Here is a 15513-nt window from a genome sequence, read left to right as displayed (position 1 = left end):
TGGGTGGAAGGAAGAAAAAGAAAGGCTCTGACATGTGTCAATGAAGGTATTAAACCCCAGCTTAAACCATCTTTTGAGTTCAGATTGTGGTTGTTTAAAGGGCTTTAGATTCAAGGAGACAGAAACAGCCCTCCCTATCCCTGCATAATGGGCAACACTGGCAAAGTAAGGTCTGTTACAATAAAATACAGTAGACAAATAAATAATCTTTCAAAAACAAAACAACCCTATGTGTGTTGAGAGTATGGAAGAACCCCAGCAGGCTGCACCTGGAATGGTATTTTCTGCATGAGCAAGATTAGGCAATACCTCATCCAGAGAGTGGTGTAAACACAAGGACAGGCAAGAACCAAGAGTGAGGGAGAAGGAAATCGAGAGCAATCCTGAGCAGGACTCTACCCAGGGCAGAAGGTTCTGCTCGTGCCTCAAACCTGACTTCATGACAAATTAAGTTTGGATGGTCATGCAGAAGACAAACAGTTACATGCTTTTTTTAGTTTTTAAGACAACACACATTCATTCCCTAAAATCTGCTGCCAATTTAGTTCTCTAGTGTCCGCTGGCTCCAAACAAATTGACTTTGCTTTACATGAAGAGACTATTGAACAGAACACTGTACATGCTTTTCATCTACAAAAAAATATTTGCATAAAATAGTGTTAGTTCTCTGTACACGTCAATGGACATTTTAACTGTGTATAAAAGAGGAATATATTGCCCCCACTGAAGTCAGAAAAAGCCAAAAAACAAAAAAAACCCAAAAATCTAGATTATGAAACCTCCATCACCAGCAAATATGTTCATGTGAAAATTCAGCAGAAATAGACAAGTTGCTCTAAACAATAAAAAAATTAAGTTAAACTTTTCTTTTTGTCTTTGAATGTAAAATTCATCACCATGTCAGTCAAGACCAGAACATATCACTAAAGTTAGTGTCTGTGCTGTAAAGCCAAATGACCAGGGGCAGAGTAATGAACACAAACGGCCAGGACACTCCCTCGGTGCATGCTGACAGGGCACAGGGTTTGCTGGCAGGCTGCACACTATCTTTACCAGGTTCCAGGTAGTTACGAGCCACATATTTAAGTGTTTCATCCAGCAGAATGACTGGGAGGGAGATTTTCAATACCATCAGCCACTGTGTCACGTTCAGGGGGGTGATCTGGAAGATAATCTGAAAGACAAGCCAAGTGTTACATCTCTGCTCCCTCCAGCCCTCGCTGTAAGCGTCACAGGTTTCTGCTCTCTCTCCAAGGATGGGAGTAATATGTGCACTTACTGGCAGTGGTTCCACATAAAGGATAAGGAAGTGGAGGGACATGGACAGGCAAATGGCTCCCACCAGCCAGATGTTCTCCCATGGAGGCATCCTCATCAGGGACTGATTCTCTGACAGGCTGCAAGAGAAATACCATGTGTGTGCAAAGGCAACATCAACAGGAAACTAGCTGGACAGCAAAGCAGCATGGCAAGTCAGAGATCCCAGTCACAAAAGATCCCAAGGTCCAGTTTATATGTATGTTGCAACTTTAAACTGCCCTGAAAGTCAACTTAGCGAAGCAGTCAGCATCAGCCTCACGTTTATTCTTGAAGGCTGTTACGTTCTGCTCATTCCTGATCCAGTCTATTCACTAAGATCCCAAAACCCTCCCCAGAGGAGGGGAAAAGGACATGGAGAGGGGAAAGATGGGCATGGCAGTGTAAAAGAATTCCCCCAGTGCACTTCTGGAATTCACTGAAAGACAGAGGGTCAAGCACTTGCACTTTTCTAATGCCTGTCCTTTAATTCTGCTCTTCAGATTCCACCTGCATTTAGGCTACACTGAGGCTGAGATCCAGAGCACTGGATGTAGAGCAGTATTCTACTATGTAGGACTGCCCCAATACACTGGTATTTCAAGTTTATTTGTTTTTAATTTAACTGACCTCTAAGCTATTTGAAGAAAAATACCCTTGACATTGTGCTATTTAGTGGTTTCCATTTATAATCTAATATTAATTGGCTAAGCCCACACTCCCTTAGGGCAGGAAAAACTATTTTCCATATCTTCAGCATTCTTATTTTAGTTCTCCTTGATATCACTTTATACCAACACAGGAGGGATAATCTGATTGATTAAGGTTAGATTAAAAATAATGGAAAGTATTCCAGTTGCTTGTGCTTAGTAAAATACCAGACTAAATTGGCAGACTTAAAAATACACCTTATGATAAGAGATCTCAAATGTTATCTAAGAGCCATTTTGTTTGCACTACCAGGACTCAGAAAGGAAATGTGACTCATGCTTCATTAGTCGAGCTGTCCAACCAAGAATCAAATTGCACAAAAAGCAAGAGTTTGGCTAAGCTGTGCAGGAGCTTTGCTTTTCTGCTTGGCCATACCAACCTGTTGAGGGCATTGCACATCTCTATGGTGACAAGCACAGAAAGAGCCATTGTCATTGGATATGGAGACTCAAAGACCACACAGTCCACACCAAAGAAGTCTGGATTGTCCTCTTTGCACTGCAGGAAATGGCTCTAGAAGAGAACAATGTGAACTCACTTCCATAGCTTGTTAATTTTTGCATTGTAAACTGGCAATTAGGCAGAAAACTGAGTGTGATGGAGACAAACTTTGTACTATGACTCCTACAACCACAGATCACAAACTTCGCCACTTTAAAAAAATGCCCTTTAGGCTTTTACTTACAAGACAACAACTAGTCCTTCAAACTAAGTTATTCCACCTCTGAGCTTTACTATTAAGACTAATTAATGATAGAGTTTTACAACAACAAGTATGAAAACATTACATAAATTCCTGTAACCTCCTGGTTTTCTACAGTCATTTAAGTATGAAAGCAGCAGGTACTTCCCCTCTCCCCTTTTCCCCCAAAGATATGAAACTAAGCAAATACCAGCTGATAAAAGGAAAGTCTTGGACCACCATCAGCAGCAATAAACCACCAGGCAGCAGCACCCACTGTGGCAGCACCAACGTAACCTTAAAGAAAACAAAGTGCCTTTTTCAGCGCCGGCAACTGTACACAGGACAAGACCTCACTTGCCACACTTGAGCTTCTACCTCAAGACTTCCAGTAGTGAAAAAAACCCAGGTTGTAACCCATGTCTTTTAGTTCATTTAAGGCAAAAAGGTGCCAGTACTTACACCCAATGGCCAAGTACCGGAAGAAGAGCCACCCACTGATCAGGGGCTCCTTGGGGTTCCGTGGTGGCTTGTTCATGATGTCAAGGTCAGGAGGGTTAAAGCCCAGAGCAGTAGCAGGGAGACCATCTGTCACTAGGTTCACCCATAGCAGCTGAACAGGAATTAGAGCTTCAGGAAAACCCAGGGCAGCAGTCAAGAAGATACTACAAAAAAAACACATCAGTTACAAAAGCTTGTTCTTGTGCATGTATAGTCCTTTAAGCCTAAGCCTGTAGCAACACCTCTGCTGTCTTATACAGAGCTAAGATCACAAGCTGAATATTCACAATCAGAAACAAAATATATTCAAGAGAAAACACCTCTAACTGGTGGCACGTGAGCTTTAAAGCATTATCTTCTAGGAACGTCAAAAATCGCACGCTTTTGCTTTAGCCTTATTTTTTCTCCATTCTACTTAGGTAAATATATATCTATACATCCATGCAAGCCACTTTCTAAAAGACACATTTTAGCTCAAATGACTAAGCTCCATGTCCCCAGATTACTGCTAGTCCCTGTAGAAGTTTACTGATCATGTAACTTTCATAGCTTCAAGCCTGTGTGACTAAATAGAAGAGAACCAGGGGCTGCAGCAAATGCCATAGGAAAGGACAGCTTGAAAGTTCCCAAGAATCAAGACAAGACAATTGCTGTGCTATATTGCACTCTGGGAGAAAGTTGCTTTGATGTAAGGACTGTCAGGAGATGAGTATTTACATTCTGTTACCACAAATGCATTCTGTGGGTCAGCACTGCTCCTCCCAGACACTCATGTTCCTCTGTAACTTGAGGTTGAACAAACATCTAAGCTATGCCTGTGACTAAGTTACCTGAAATTCCAGATCTTGTAGTATTTAATTAAGTTTTTTGTTTTCCTATTCTAGAGTTATTCCAATCATAGAAACAACTGGAAAGCATTTGGTCACCCACTGAAATAGAATATTCCATGTAACACAATGTGCATCCTTACTGGCACACTACAATTCTTCACTGAAGACCAGGCTGCAAGTATGCAACTTCCACAATGACCTGGAGAACCCATTTCTCTGGGTTTAGTGAGAAATACTGAAAGAAAATAACTAACAGAAGACTCAGTCGTCACTACTCTAGTTGAAAGAAACAACAAATTTAAACCTACCAAACAACCTCCCCAACGTTGGAGGAGATCAGGTATCGGATGAACTGTTTCATGTTGTTGTATATGGCACGTCCTTCCTCCACAGCAGCTACAATGGTGGAGAAATTGTCATCTGCTAAAACCATTTCAGAAGCAGTTTTAGCCACTGCAGTACCGGAACCCATAGCAATTCCAATCTCTGCTTTCTTCAGTGCAGGAGCATCATTGACACCATCACCAGTCTGAAACAAGAGGGGAAAGTTGAAAATAAATGAAATAAATAAGGTGGGAACCTAGACATAGTATCAAGAAGGGAATACTGCACTGGGTATGGGTTTGGACCCTTAAAAATCACTAAGCACAGAACTATTCGGAGGCTTTGAGTTAAGGGAAATGTGGAAACAAGTGTTTTCCAGCAACAGGCTTAACCTGAAGAGGCATCATGAGGTTTTAAACACAGCATTTGCCTTTCAGGCCAAGCAGCACTTCCATCACTTACCATAGCTGTGATCTCATCAAAAGACTGAAGAAACTCAACAATTTTGGACTTGTGGGAAGGCTCCACACGAGCAAAGCAGCGAGCATTGTGGCAGGCATCCCTCTGGGCAGCGAGGGAGAGCTCATCAAACTCACGACCTGTAAAGGCTTTCGAGGACACATCTTCGTCCTCCACGAAGATGCCGATGCGGCGGCAGATGGCCACGGCCGTGCCCTTGTTGTCACCGGTGATCATAATGACCCTGATGCCAGCTTGCTTGCACAGCTTTATGGATGAAGCTACTTCAATCCTGGGAGGATCCAGCATTCCCACACAGCCCACAAAGGTGAGGTTGGTCTGGAACAAGAGACACCAAGTTTTAGTGCAAGATCCTGAAAACTTCTCATCTGCTGTCAGGGAAAATCATTTTGTTTGCAAGCTACATCTCCCTCAGCATAGTGACCTTTGTTTTTACTCCCTGTCCTACCTTTCCAAACGTACTTTGCTTGAAATGCACGAATTTTATTAGTTAAAACATGCTCCAGTTGCAGCCTTGCAAATTCAACCTGCAAGCATTGAGCCCTTCATGTCTATCACCAGTGCCAGGAGCACAGAGCACGAGCCAAAAACTCTGATGCAACTGTTGTCATTTCCCTCCCTCTAAATACCAGATACAGATTTCATTGGAAAATTACAGAGTGGCTAAGATGATAATCACGGCCTGAACCCTGGCAGCTGCCAGCACAGAGGCAGGGAGGGAACCTAACTCTCCAAGTGGCAAGTACGTTTCATCACAAACACCCCAAAGAGGTCTTGCAGTTGAGCAATGCCCAACTGAAAACCATTAGAGCTGAAACCACAATGCAGTTCTTGGAGTACTTTTCAGTCAGTGTCTGAGAACAGTTTAAGGAGTTATGACGCTGGGGATCTATGTATAAGTGAAGTAATACATTTTGCAGCTTGCTAACTGATTCCTTCTTGTGCCCTTAGCATGTTTATCGGTCCAACAGTTTCTTTCAAAACACCAAGTCTCTGAGCATTCCCTTCACACACGTGTAAACTACTGTCTGACATCGAAAATACCCGGAAAGAGAAAATTCTTGGCTGTAACTTCCTCAAAAAATAACCAAATACAAGGAGTCACCATTCTCCACTTAGAGAGAAGGAGAAGTGTCACTCATGTTACCTCATAGTTAATGAAATTTGTGGAGTCCTCCAGGTTCATCTCCTCTTTTTTGGGGGGATTGTCATGGGTTGCCAGAGCCAAGCAACGCAGCGTATCTCTACCAGTTCCCCATTCTCTGATGACAGACATTATTTTCTGTTTAATTCCTGGGGTTAAGGGGATTTTAGCATTTCCAACCCTGACGTGAGTACATCTGTCAATCACACCTTCAGGAGCACCCTGCACAGGCAAAGAAAAAGGTCATTTAGCTTAATGAATCCCTTTCCATTACAACATTTGCTCAAACTCTTTCCTCCATCTTCGAGCCGCAGTTAGTTGTGCCATGATATTTGAGCACTGTGCTACTCTGCAGCCATTCCACAGGGAGAGTCTCTCGAGTGAGGAACTGACCTTGACGAACATCTTGCTCATGGGCGTGCGGCTCGGCTTGTTCGGGGTGCAGTATACAGACATAGACTTTCTGTCTCTCGAGAATTCCAAAGTGAATTCTTTCTTCATGAGTTGTTTTATCACCTTATAAAAAAACAGGATAAAACTACATTTAGGTAATATAGACTCCAGAGCTCTCTCCCCAGATGATCCCAGCTGAGAGCACTGACCGAGTTGCAGGCGTTCGCACGTTCGATTCTGGAAAGTCCTTTCAAGTCTGTGTCAAACACATTCATCTTCTCAACCAGACAGGTAAGTGCTGTTTCCGTGGCTTCACCAACCTTTTCATAAACTCCCTTAGCCTTTGATTAACACAAAGCAAACAAAACCACAGGAATTAAACCTCACCCGGAACCCACCAGGGACAAAACTTCAAGTTTCATGATGGAGGATAAAAAAACCTGAACAGGATTTACTGTGGCTTATGGAACAAGCAAAACTATTTTTAAAGAGCAGCTTTAGAAGTATGATTTGTAGGGGTTTGAACCCTTTACTCTCAAGACCAGCAGAGAAGGATGACACTCCTTTATCATCTCTAAGTCATTATGAGCTGTAGGAGCCTTAAGCGATGAGGCAAAGCAAGCAAGCAGCAGTGTGTTCTGAACACCAGGAGATCTTCAGGTTACACAGGACATTTCCTGCCTGGGGATTTAGTTTTCTCAGTGTTCAACAAGTAAGTCCCAGAATTAATACTTCAGAGGACTTAAATACTTTCTGACCTTGACTAGAAGGCGATTTACCACTGACAGGTATTGCATAGACTGATGAGAAGCAACAGTTATCCTCATTCTCACACTCCTCTCCGTTCCAGGACATGTACTTACTTCATTATAATCCAAAGAGGAATCATTGCAGAGAGCACAGATGGTTGCCAGTTCTACAAGGCCATCATACTGGCTGCATTTAATGAGTTTGTCATCTTTGTGCCTTTGCAAAGGAAGAAAAGAGAGATTTTTAGTTACTTAGTACTAGCATCTCACCTTTTCCTCTTCTTTAATCCCTTTACTGCATTTCCATTTAGTACAATGGTCATTAGTTAGGGACTTGGAACTAACAGAAATTGTTGAGAAGAGCAGGTTTGATAAAGCTCTGAAGTTTGGATCAGTCATGAAGAGAACGACATGATCATCAATGACATGTCTAGCTGAGTGACAAAACCTTATTTCCTCCAGTGACAGTCACACAGCAATGTGGGAAAGAGCTCAGTGATGAGGAATTCGAGTATGTGTAGAACTTGGGGGGAGTTCCAAGCAGGAAAGGGCATTATTGGGCATCTTAGGAGTTTACTTTCTTCCTACTGCATGTTCTGCAGACTTACTGCAATGCATGGCGTACATGCACTGGACAGGCATAAAAGCAGGTTTGGCCTCTTTAATTCCTTAAAAAAAAAAAAAAAAGCAATCTGTACTACATGTGAACCTCCTAAAGCAATGCAAAGTGAAGTCATTTCACAACACAAATTCCACTAGAACAGAAATACTCTTTTCTAGTGGTGATATACACTTAATGATCAATATCTCAAGTCTTCAGAGAGAAGGAAGATACATTTTCCTCAAGTAATGCACCATTTTGACGTCACAAATAAGCACCAGCTTCTTTGCTTTCACATTTGGAAACAATTAGTAAATGAATTCCTTTCTGGAACATTGGGATATTTCTATAGTAAGTTAAGAACTACTGAAGCAATGTTCAACACTAGCAAGACAGAACTAATACAGAACTAATATATAACAACTTTTATTAAAGCTCACAAGGAGGAGAAAAATGGTCTGATGGTGCAAAGATGTGGCTCACTACTCCCTAAGAATTCACAATACAGACTATGACATGTCCCATTGTGTAAGCTTTGGTTCAGTTGTGATATTGCAAACAAATTCCTGTGCTGTATAACACTGGGGGAGAACAAAATGTATCTTAACAAAACAAGTATGTTTTCAATGTTTCATTTTGCATATAAATCCACAGCCATAGAGTGGCTTTAAAGTGTTAACTCTTTTCCCTTGCCAGCAATTTCAGGTTGTTACTTTGTCTATCCCACCTAAAACTTCCCATTTTAATCAGTTGTGAACACAAAGAAGACACCTAAGTATCCACAACTTGTTACACCAGAGTGGGTTTTTAACCCTTGTTTTTGTGTTCCTCACCAACAATTTCTGCGGAATGGCAAATGCAAACAGTCTCTAAGGTTTTGGGGTCAGGTCTGGACAAAGGGAGTTTTTTCCCTTGCATCTTCAGGTTTTGCAGTTAGCCGAACTCATTGAAAGTCAAATACAATCTGTCACCTTTTGCTGCAGTTCTTAATTATTGTTAGTTTTATGCTCTCAGTTTGCAGTAAGACACAGCAAAACTACTGTCTGACAATCTCTACCATCCCTAGGAAATTCTTGGTTTTCAGTAAGAAATATTTGTGATTTTATATTCTGGATGTATTTTAAGGGAGAGTTATACATCAAATGTTTTAAATGAAAAATTAGTGATTCAGTGCAAAAACACTTGGTGGTTATGAAACAGAACTGCAGAGGAGAACAGTGCCTGAAGTACAAAGGAACACCTGTCAGAAATGGCTCGTATGTGGAGCAGGACTAACTGCCTCCTAACCTCCCAAGCTTTGCTCTCAGTGACAGCTTGCAGTCCAAGGTGAAGGCAGTCAGATTGTTTAAAATCCTCACAGAGCCACTGACTTACGAAGCTGTCCATAAAGGCAGAAATCAGCCCTGAAGGTCTGAGAGTTGAGCTGTGTTTCCTTGTGCTCCAGTAAGAGCCTTTCTGCAGCCATTTTCCTCTCAGGAAGCCTTTGTGTATGTGAATGCAGCACAGCCAACATGATTCTTCACATTTCCCCAATTTCAGCAAGCAAAAATAGAACATTAACATGCACTGATGACTCTTACCATACTCAACATCTGCGCCCACAGTATATTTTATTAGTTTGTTTATCTAGAGCTCTTGTGAGAGCAGCTAAAGTCTAATAGCTGCGTGTTTGCAAGGTCTGGAAAGTCACCTTGCCTAAGTAAATGCTGTCTTCCTCAAATGAAAGCCTAAGCATTTCACAGCAATTAGCTTTGAAACAAAAAGAAATTGGGGAATTAGGATTTCCAGGTGCTGAGAACATCAGGGTCTTAACTGCTATGGAATTTAAACAGAGAATCAGTCTGGAGATGGGCAAGATTGCAGGGAGTCAGAGGCACATGTGAAACTGCACAAGGCTGAGAGATGTTTACAAGAATCGAATGTTAATTCCGCTTCATCCACAGTAGAATTCTATTCTGCAAGTAAAACTGAAATATAAGACTAAAACCATAAAAACCTTCTCAAGTAAAAGGACCCGTGACAACCCAGCAGCAAGAGGCCTTCCTTCTGGGAGCAGAGCCCTCAAAATTCCTCAAGTTGCCAGGAGGAACTGCCTTTCTCACTAGTAGAGACTTGCAACTGATAACGTAATCCAAACCTCATTCCTTTCCTAAGAACTGGGTTTAACAGCAGCTCAAATAGCAAAGGCTGAGACAAACACACACATCTAGTCAGGTACAGATGCCTCAATAAACTACTGAGGCCGGGGACAGGAATTTACAGTAATTTATGTATTAATTCCAACACATTCATAAGATGCTTTAGAAAGAACAAAACCTTCCACCTTCTGAGGCAAACTGGAAACACTGATTTCAGTCCAGTAAGATTTTAGTAAAATAAATCCTCTCTAACCCTAATTATTTTTTTAGATTATATTAACTAAGCTTCATGTTTACTTTTCTAGAATTTACCTTTGTTTTACTGTTAATTCCTTTCTCTCAGCCCCTCAGTGTCCATTCTCACTGCCTGAGCTTTCATTTATTACCCATCACTAGTGAACATTACATGCGTCGCTTTTCAAGACTAAACAGTTAATGCATACACAGACAAATTTTTAACTTCAGAGAACACTTACACCTCTCCCATGGGAGCATACGTTGAACCAGTTATAGTAAATTCGTTCAAAGAACAAGTATCTCCTTCTACTCTGTCCAGGATAAACATCTGAAATTAAAGAGTTACAACTGTTACTATTTTGGAACAATAATTAACGCAAGATATTTAAACAGGCCTTAAACAAGCAGGTACAAGAGGCAAGTTCAGGTTGAATAAACAAACCAGACAAAATCTGATACTCTGCACTTCAGTCCCATGTGTTTGAACAGCTCCATAGGCTGAAGCACAGAGTCCAGAACACAAACCTTCTGCTTACAGATCTCATTTGAAAACTGCCTTGTGACAAACACAGCAGAGCTGCAAAGACACATCCACTGTGTGCCCTTAACTCCTGCTGTGAAGACTACTCACAGCACTTGACAATCCTGCCTATACTCAAGCTCTTCCTAGGCTTCAGACCTGTAAATTAGTTCTCATGTCTGTGTTTGCAACAGCAATCCCAGTCAAAAGCAGCACAGGGTAGAGCTTGGAAACTAACAATTCCTGCCGAAGTCAAAACAAAAGCTTTACAAATAGCAGAAGTTTTTAGATGTAAGAAGGAAGGTTTCAGGCAAGAGTCAGACTATGGCCAGTTTCCCTCAATACCAGCCACTAAGTGGAAGTGTTTCCCGTCCTGGTTTTCTAGTTACAAGTCACTTCAGCACATGGTACAGTGGTAGCTTAAAACCACTGAGACAGCTCCAGAGCACTTCTAGCAGGGGCTGAAATGTTATTTGCTAATTAAGACTCCAATTCGAAGGATGCATTTGTGCCCCTAAGAGACCTATAGCTCAGTCTTTCCTTTGTTTCCCTTCTAGGAGCTGCAAGCAGAACGAACCACATCTGAAGATGGAGATAAAAACCACAGTGCCTGAAGCTGTCACACTCCTTATGGCTTGCTGGAGCAGTAGTCAAGATGATAATTTCTTATTAATTGATGTTATATCTTAATAGAACTTCTTACACACTGGTTAGTACAGGCCACATTGTCATATCCTATTTCAGCAATGTCTTCCTTTCCCCTCACTGTGCTGCCCATATTCTAGACAAGCATCCTCACAAAATACAGCCTAATAACAAACTTATTGTTACAAGGATTAGAACTTTGCGATGTTTTGCAAAGTCTTGCAATTCATTCAGAGGTTAACAAGGAACCAAGTAAGTTGTACTGCACAAGATCCAAAACCTTTAGACCGCTAAATAAGGAGCAGAGCATTTTGAGCTTTTAAATAAACACCACTTAAATGATGAGTTAACCAGGAAGCCTTTTGCTTTTGGCATCTGCATGATGAAAAAATCCCTGCAAAGACTAGGGCAGTTATGCAACTCTACTGCAAATAACCTCCACTGGAATACTGATGAGCAGCTGCTTTGTGTCTCTTAGGTATAAATACTATGATACTTAAGGAAGCAGAACAAGTCAACCACCAATTAGAAAGAAAAAAGCCATCAATCACTTGAGAATAAAGTGCTTAGGGCTCACAGACTTTTGCCACTGGTGTGTAGTGCTCAACAGTTGGAATTCTCACCCAATGTAATGAGACTGAGCATTTGATGTTGCTGTGCCATTCAACATCTACAACTGTTAAACAGAAGAACTTAAATGTTTTCTCCATAAAATTCCTACACAGAAGCACAAAGTGGTGACTGAACATGCATTATGTTAAGTGACTAGTTATAAAAGTCCCAGTTCATCAACACTAGGAAGAATATTGTGGGGAAGGGAGAAGAGGCACAGAACTCACGCTCACCTAGAAATACACCACACGTGGAGGATGATCCTGGTGACAGGGTCAGCTGCACCTCCAAGCTGCCTGATTAGCCATACAATATTGCACATTGAAAGCACTACAGTGATCTACATCAGACCAGTAAGAACTACTGAAGATAACTAAACAAAGGCTTTCACTCAGTCGTGAAAGCACCTTTGACTATCAAAGTTGCTTCAGTAAATCATCTACTTTTTTTGCTCCATACTAAGTTTCTTCGCCATTGTCATCTTCCTAAATTAAAGAGCCAAGTGTGTTACACTTCCACATCTGTTCTACAATGCAACTTCCCTCCCTTTCTGAAACAGGGGACACACCACAGCAAATAGTTACTGCAACAGCAGTAGCCTGAAAGGCTCACAGATACTGGCAAACAACTTTCTCTTCCGTGAGTGTGGGCACGGCAATCTTAGGCCGTGACTAAATAAGGGAAGAGATAAAAGCCTTAAAGACTCGACAGTGGAAAACTGAATTACAAGTGAAAGCGTATCTTTGGAAAATAAAGCAGTGTTTTAATGATACGAGAACCAAAGACTCAGGACCAGAAGAATTCAGGCAATGACGACTATTCAAACAGAGTTGCTGAGGAGAAAGAGAAATGAAGCTACTCAACATACCCTGCAGACTGACATCTGGTTTGTGGTCAGAGTCCCAGTCTTGTCAGAGCAGATCACTGAGGTGCAGCCCAAGGTTTCCACAGAGGGAAGACTCCTAACAATTGCATTCTTCTTGGCCATCCTCCGGGTTCCGAGAGCCAGGCACGTGGTAATGACAGCAGGGAGACCCTCAGGAATGGCAGCAACAGCAAGAGCAACAGCAATCTTAAAGTAATAGATAGCACCTCGGATCCAGGAGCCACCGTGGACAGGATCGTTGAAATGCCCAATGTTTATTATCCACACAGCAATGCAGATCAGGGAGATGACCTTAGACAGCTGCTCTCCAAACTCATCCAGTTTCTGCTGCAGAGGGGTTCTCTCTTGCTCCGTAGCCACCATTTCATCACGGATTTTTCCAATTTCAGTGTTTACTCCTGTTGCAATCACCATTCCCATAGCCTTCCCAGCAGCAATGTTAGTACCCTAAGGGAAATAAATGGGAGAAAACATATGTAATCAATCTATAAACAGTTTTATTTTGGTTTTAACTTTAAATAAAACATCATAAAAATACCCCAAACCAAATAAAACACCTTATACAAGTCCAGACTGTGTTTCAGCTAGAATACAGAAAAGGTCAAGACAATGCTGCTGCTCTGTGTCTCTATGGGAACTCTTCAGTGGAGAATTTTTTTACAGAATGGGCTCAAAACAAGTCAGTATTGATCTCTCCTAAGCAGCACAGTCAAACTCAGCTGCTGAGCAAGCAGAATGTATGCCAACTGCAATCTTAAGTGCAGTTTTCCTTCCTTTTTGTTCATTAGGAGTGTATTTTGCCAGATTGAATGTTATTTACTATGAGTAGTAGATGTGTCCTCTGGGGTTCTCTGTGCCAATGTACTTAACATGAGAAAGAACAGTTAAATCTTCTACAAGCAGCCTAATAACAATAAGACTTATTTTATTATCTGAAAGGTATTTAATGCTCCTTTTAAACAAATTTGAATCAACTCTTTCATTCTTATATAGAAAGCAAGTTCCCAATTTTAGCCACATAACACGACACTTTGTGTGGAAATTCTTGAAACTCTTAACAACTATTACATTAGAAAATTAGTGTAAAAGCACTTTCAAAGCATCTGTGCTCCAGCCTCAAGACTTCCTTGTGAAGAACAATCATACTTTTCCTCATATAAACTGGTTTCAACTAGCATCTCCCCTGAGGACAGCTGTTATTAGAAGTTACTTTTCATTTTTTAATTCGTTTAGTTCAATGTTCCCCAAGACACACACAGGGACGTGTATAGAGAACACAGTAGAGATGTCAGACAGCTTTTGGGGGAAGACCTGAAGTTCTGCATATTTTTATCAGCTCCAGTATTATTAATTTTATATATATTAACTTTTAATATTATAAGTATTGAGAATTTCCAAACAAGTAACTTACAGAAAAGAGCATGTTCTTCTTGTCTTGATTTACAGCACGAGGATCAGGCACAGGGTCAGTGTGCTTAATAACAGACACAGACTCACCTAAAGTAAAGACAATTAGAAGAGATTATACATCTTGAGTCCTGGAAGGAATCAAGTCATAATCCTCAATTCTAAAATTTTTAGAACGTTAAACTTCTTTCCTCAAATGATTTTGTTTAATTGCTTAAGTGAAACACGGAGTATTTCAGTTGACCAAGAAAATGGAAAGGCTTTTGATGAAAATTCTGTCTCAGTTTCTGTGAATGTATCACACAGGTACAGCAGAAAGGTTCCTTTTCTATGGGCACAGATGTCCAGTGCCCCATCACATTTCACAAGGTGGTGCTCTTAGTTTCAGAGTTACACTGCTTTTTGTAAGCTCAAGAGAGCCAAAAGGTTTCTACTTTAAAAACCTTTTTGTTAAGCAGCATCTTAAACCTCAGTCCTACTTTATTAGCTAGGAGACTTGAGCATCAACTTGGCTGGAACCAGAAAAAGCTTTCTTTAAAACAAGAATTCTGTTATTTAAATAAAGGCAAGGAATTACTCCCTTTTTATAGACTTCTGGTGAATGATTTCTTGCCCTCACCTCAGTTCCAGCTTGACAAACAAGAGCACCTCCATTTGATTATGCTAAACATAAGAGAGCTTCATCAGTTCTATGCTATCCAGGATCTGTACTGAGCAACTTTGGGGCCTGCTTCAGGACAGATTCCAGGATGAAAAAATAGACTTCCTATGAATACTTGACTGTTTTAAAATTCAGAGCTAGTTAACATTAATTTATGCTACCAAAACAGGCAGACAGATCTTCATGTTCCAGCTGAAAGCAAACTGTTATAGCATGCTTGGTTGATTCCCAGCTTCTTTCCTATATTCAGAAGTACTGCCACTTTGTTTTGTTTGCAACAAATCTGAAAAGAGCTCTAAAAATAGCTCCTGAACTTGAGAGCTGGTACCAAAACCACACCAGTGTGTGTGCATAGAATTTGAGCAAATAAGGTTTGAGTGTACTGAGCTTTTGGTACCAGCAGTCCAAGAGCTTCAGCACTGCAGTTGTTCTCTCCTGGGAGAGAAAACTGTTGCAGAAAACACTTAGTAAGATTTACATACTTTCATATTTGAGTGGTGACAAGATGTTCAAACCTAGAAGACTGAGCAAACTAGACTAGAAGTTCTGATTTTTTCTTAGTTTTTTAGCTTCCCACAAATGACTTGTGACTGCTGGGGGAAGGAGATGGCCAAAAAAGCATTACAAGCCTCAGGAGGAATGTTATTCCCACTAAAGGAACACAAAGCCAATGATGAAGCAATGCATTCAGCACTC

At 41.0% G+C, this 15513-nt stretch overlaps 1 protein-coding gene across 1 annotated transcript in view; it reads right to left on the bottom strand.

Moving 5' to 3' along the window:
* Positions 1 to 13: 13 nt before the first annotated feature.
* Positions 14 to 15513, bottom strand: part of LOC103799250 (sarcoplasmic/endoplasmic reticulum calcium ATPase 2-like) — a 38054-nt gene continuing 22554 nt past the window's right edge. Inside the window, 14 exon segments of the mRNA XM_009071554.1 lie at positions 14 to 1174; positions 1280 to 1397; positions 2387 to 2520; positions 2901 to 2986; positions 3152 to 3354; positions 4329 to 4549; positions 4807 to 5142; positions 5972 to 6190; positions 6362 to 6484; positions 6571 to 6702; positions 7225 to 7327; positions 10326 to 10414; positions 12732 to 13196; positions 14161 to 14246. Coding sequence (XP_009069802.1) covers positions 905 to 1174; positions 1280 to 1397; positions 2387 to 2520; positions 2901 to 2986; positions 3152 to 3354; positions 4329 to 4549; positions 4807 to 5142; positions 5972 to 6190; positions 6362 to 6484; positions 6571 to 6702; positions 7225 to 7327; positions 10326 to 10414; positions 12732 to 13196; positions 14161 to 14246 — 2585 coding nt within the window. The 3' untranslated portion in view covers positions 14 to 904.

Source organism: Acanthisitta chloris, unplaced genomic scaffold, assembly GCF_000695815.1.
Source record: "Acanthisitta chloris isolate BGI_N310 unplaced genomic scaffold, ASM69581v1 scaffold37113, whole genome shotgun sequence".
Lineage (NCBI taxonomy): Eukaryota > Metazoa > Chordata > Aves > Passeriformes > Acanthisittidae > Acanthisitta > Acanthisitta chloris.
The sequence above is the reverse complement of the archived record's forward strand: the minus strand, read 5'-3'. Positions and strand labels throughout refer to the sequence as shown.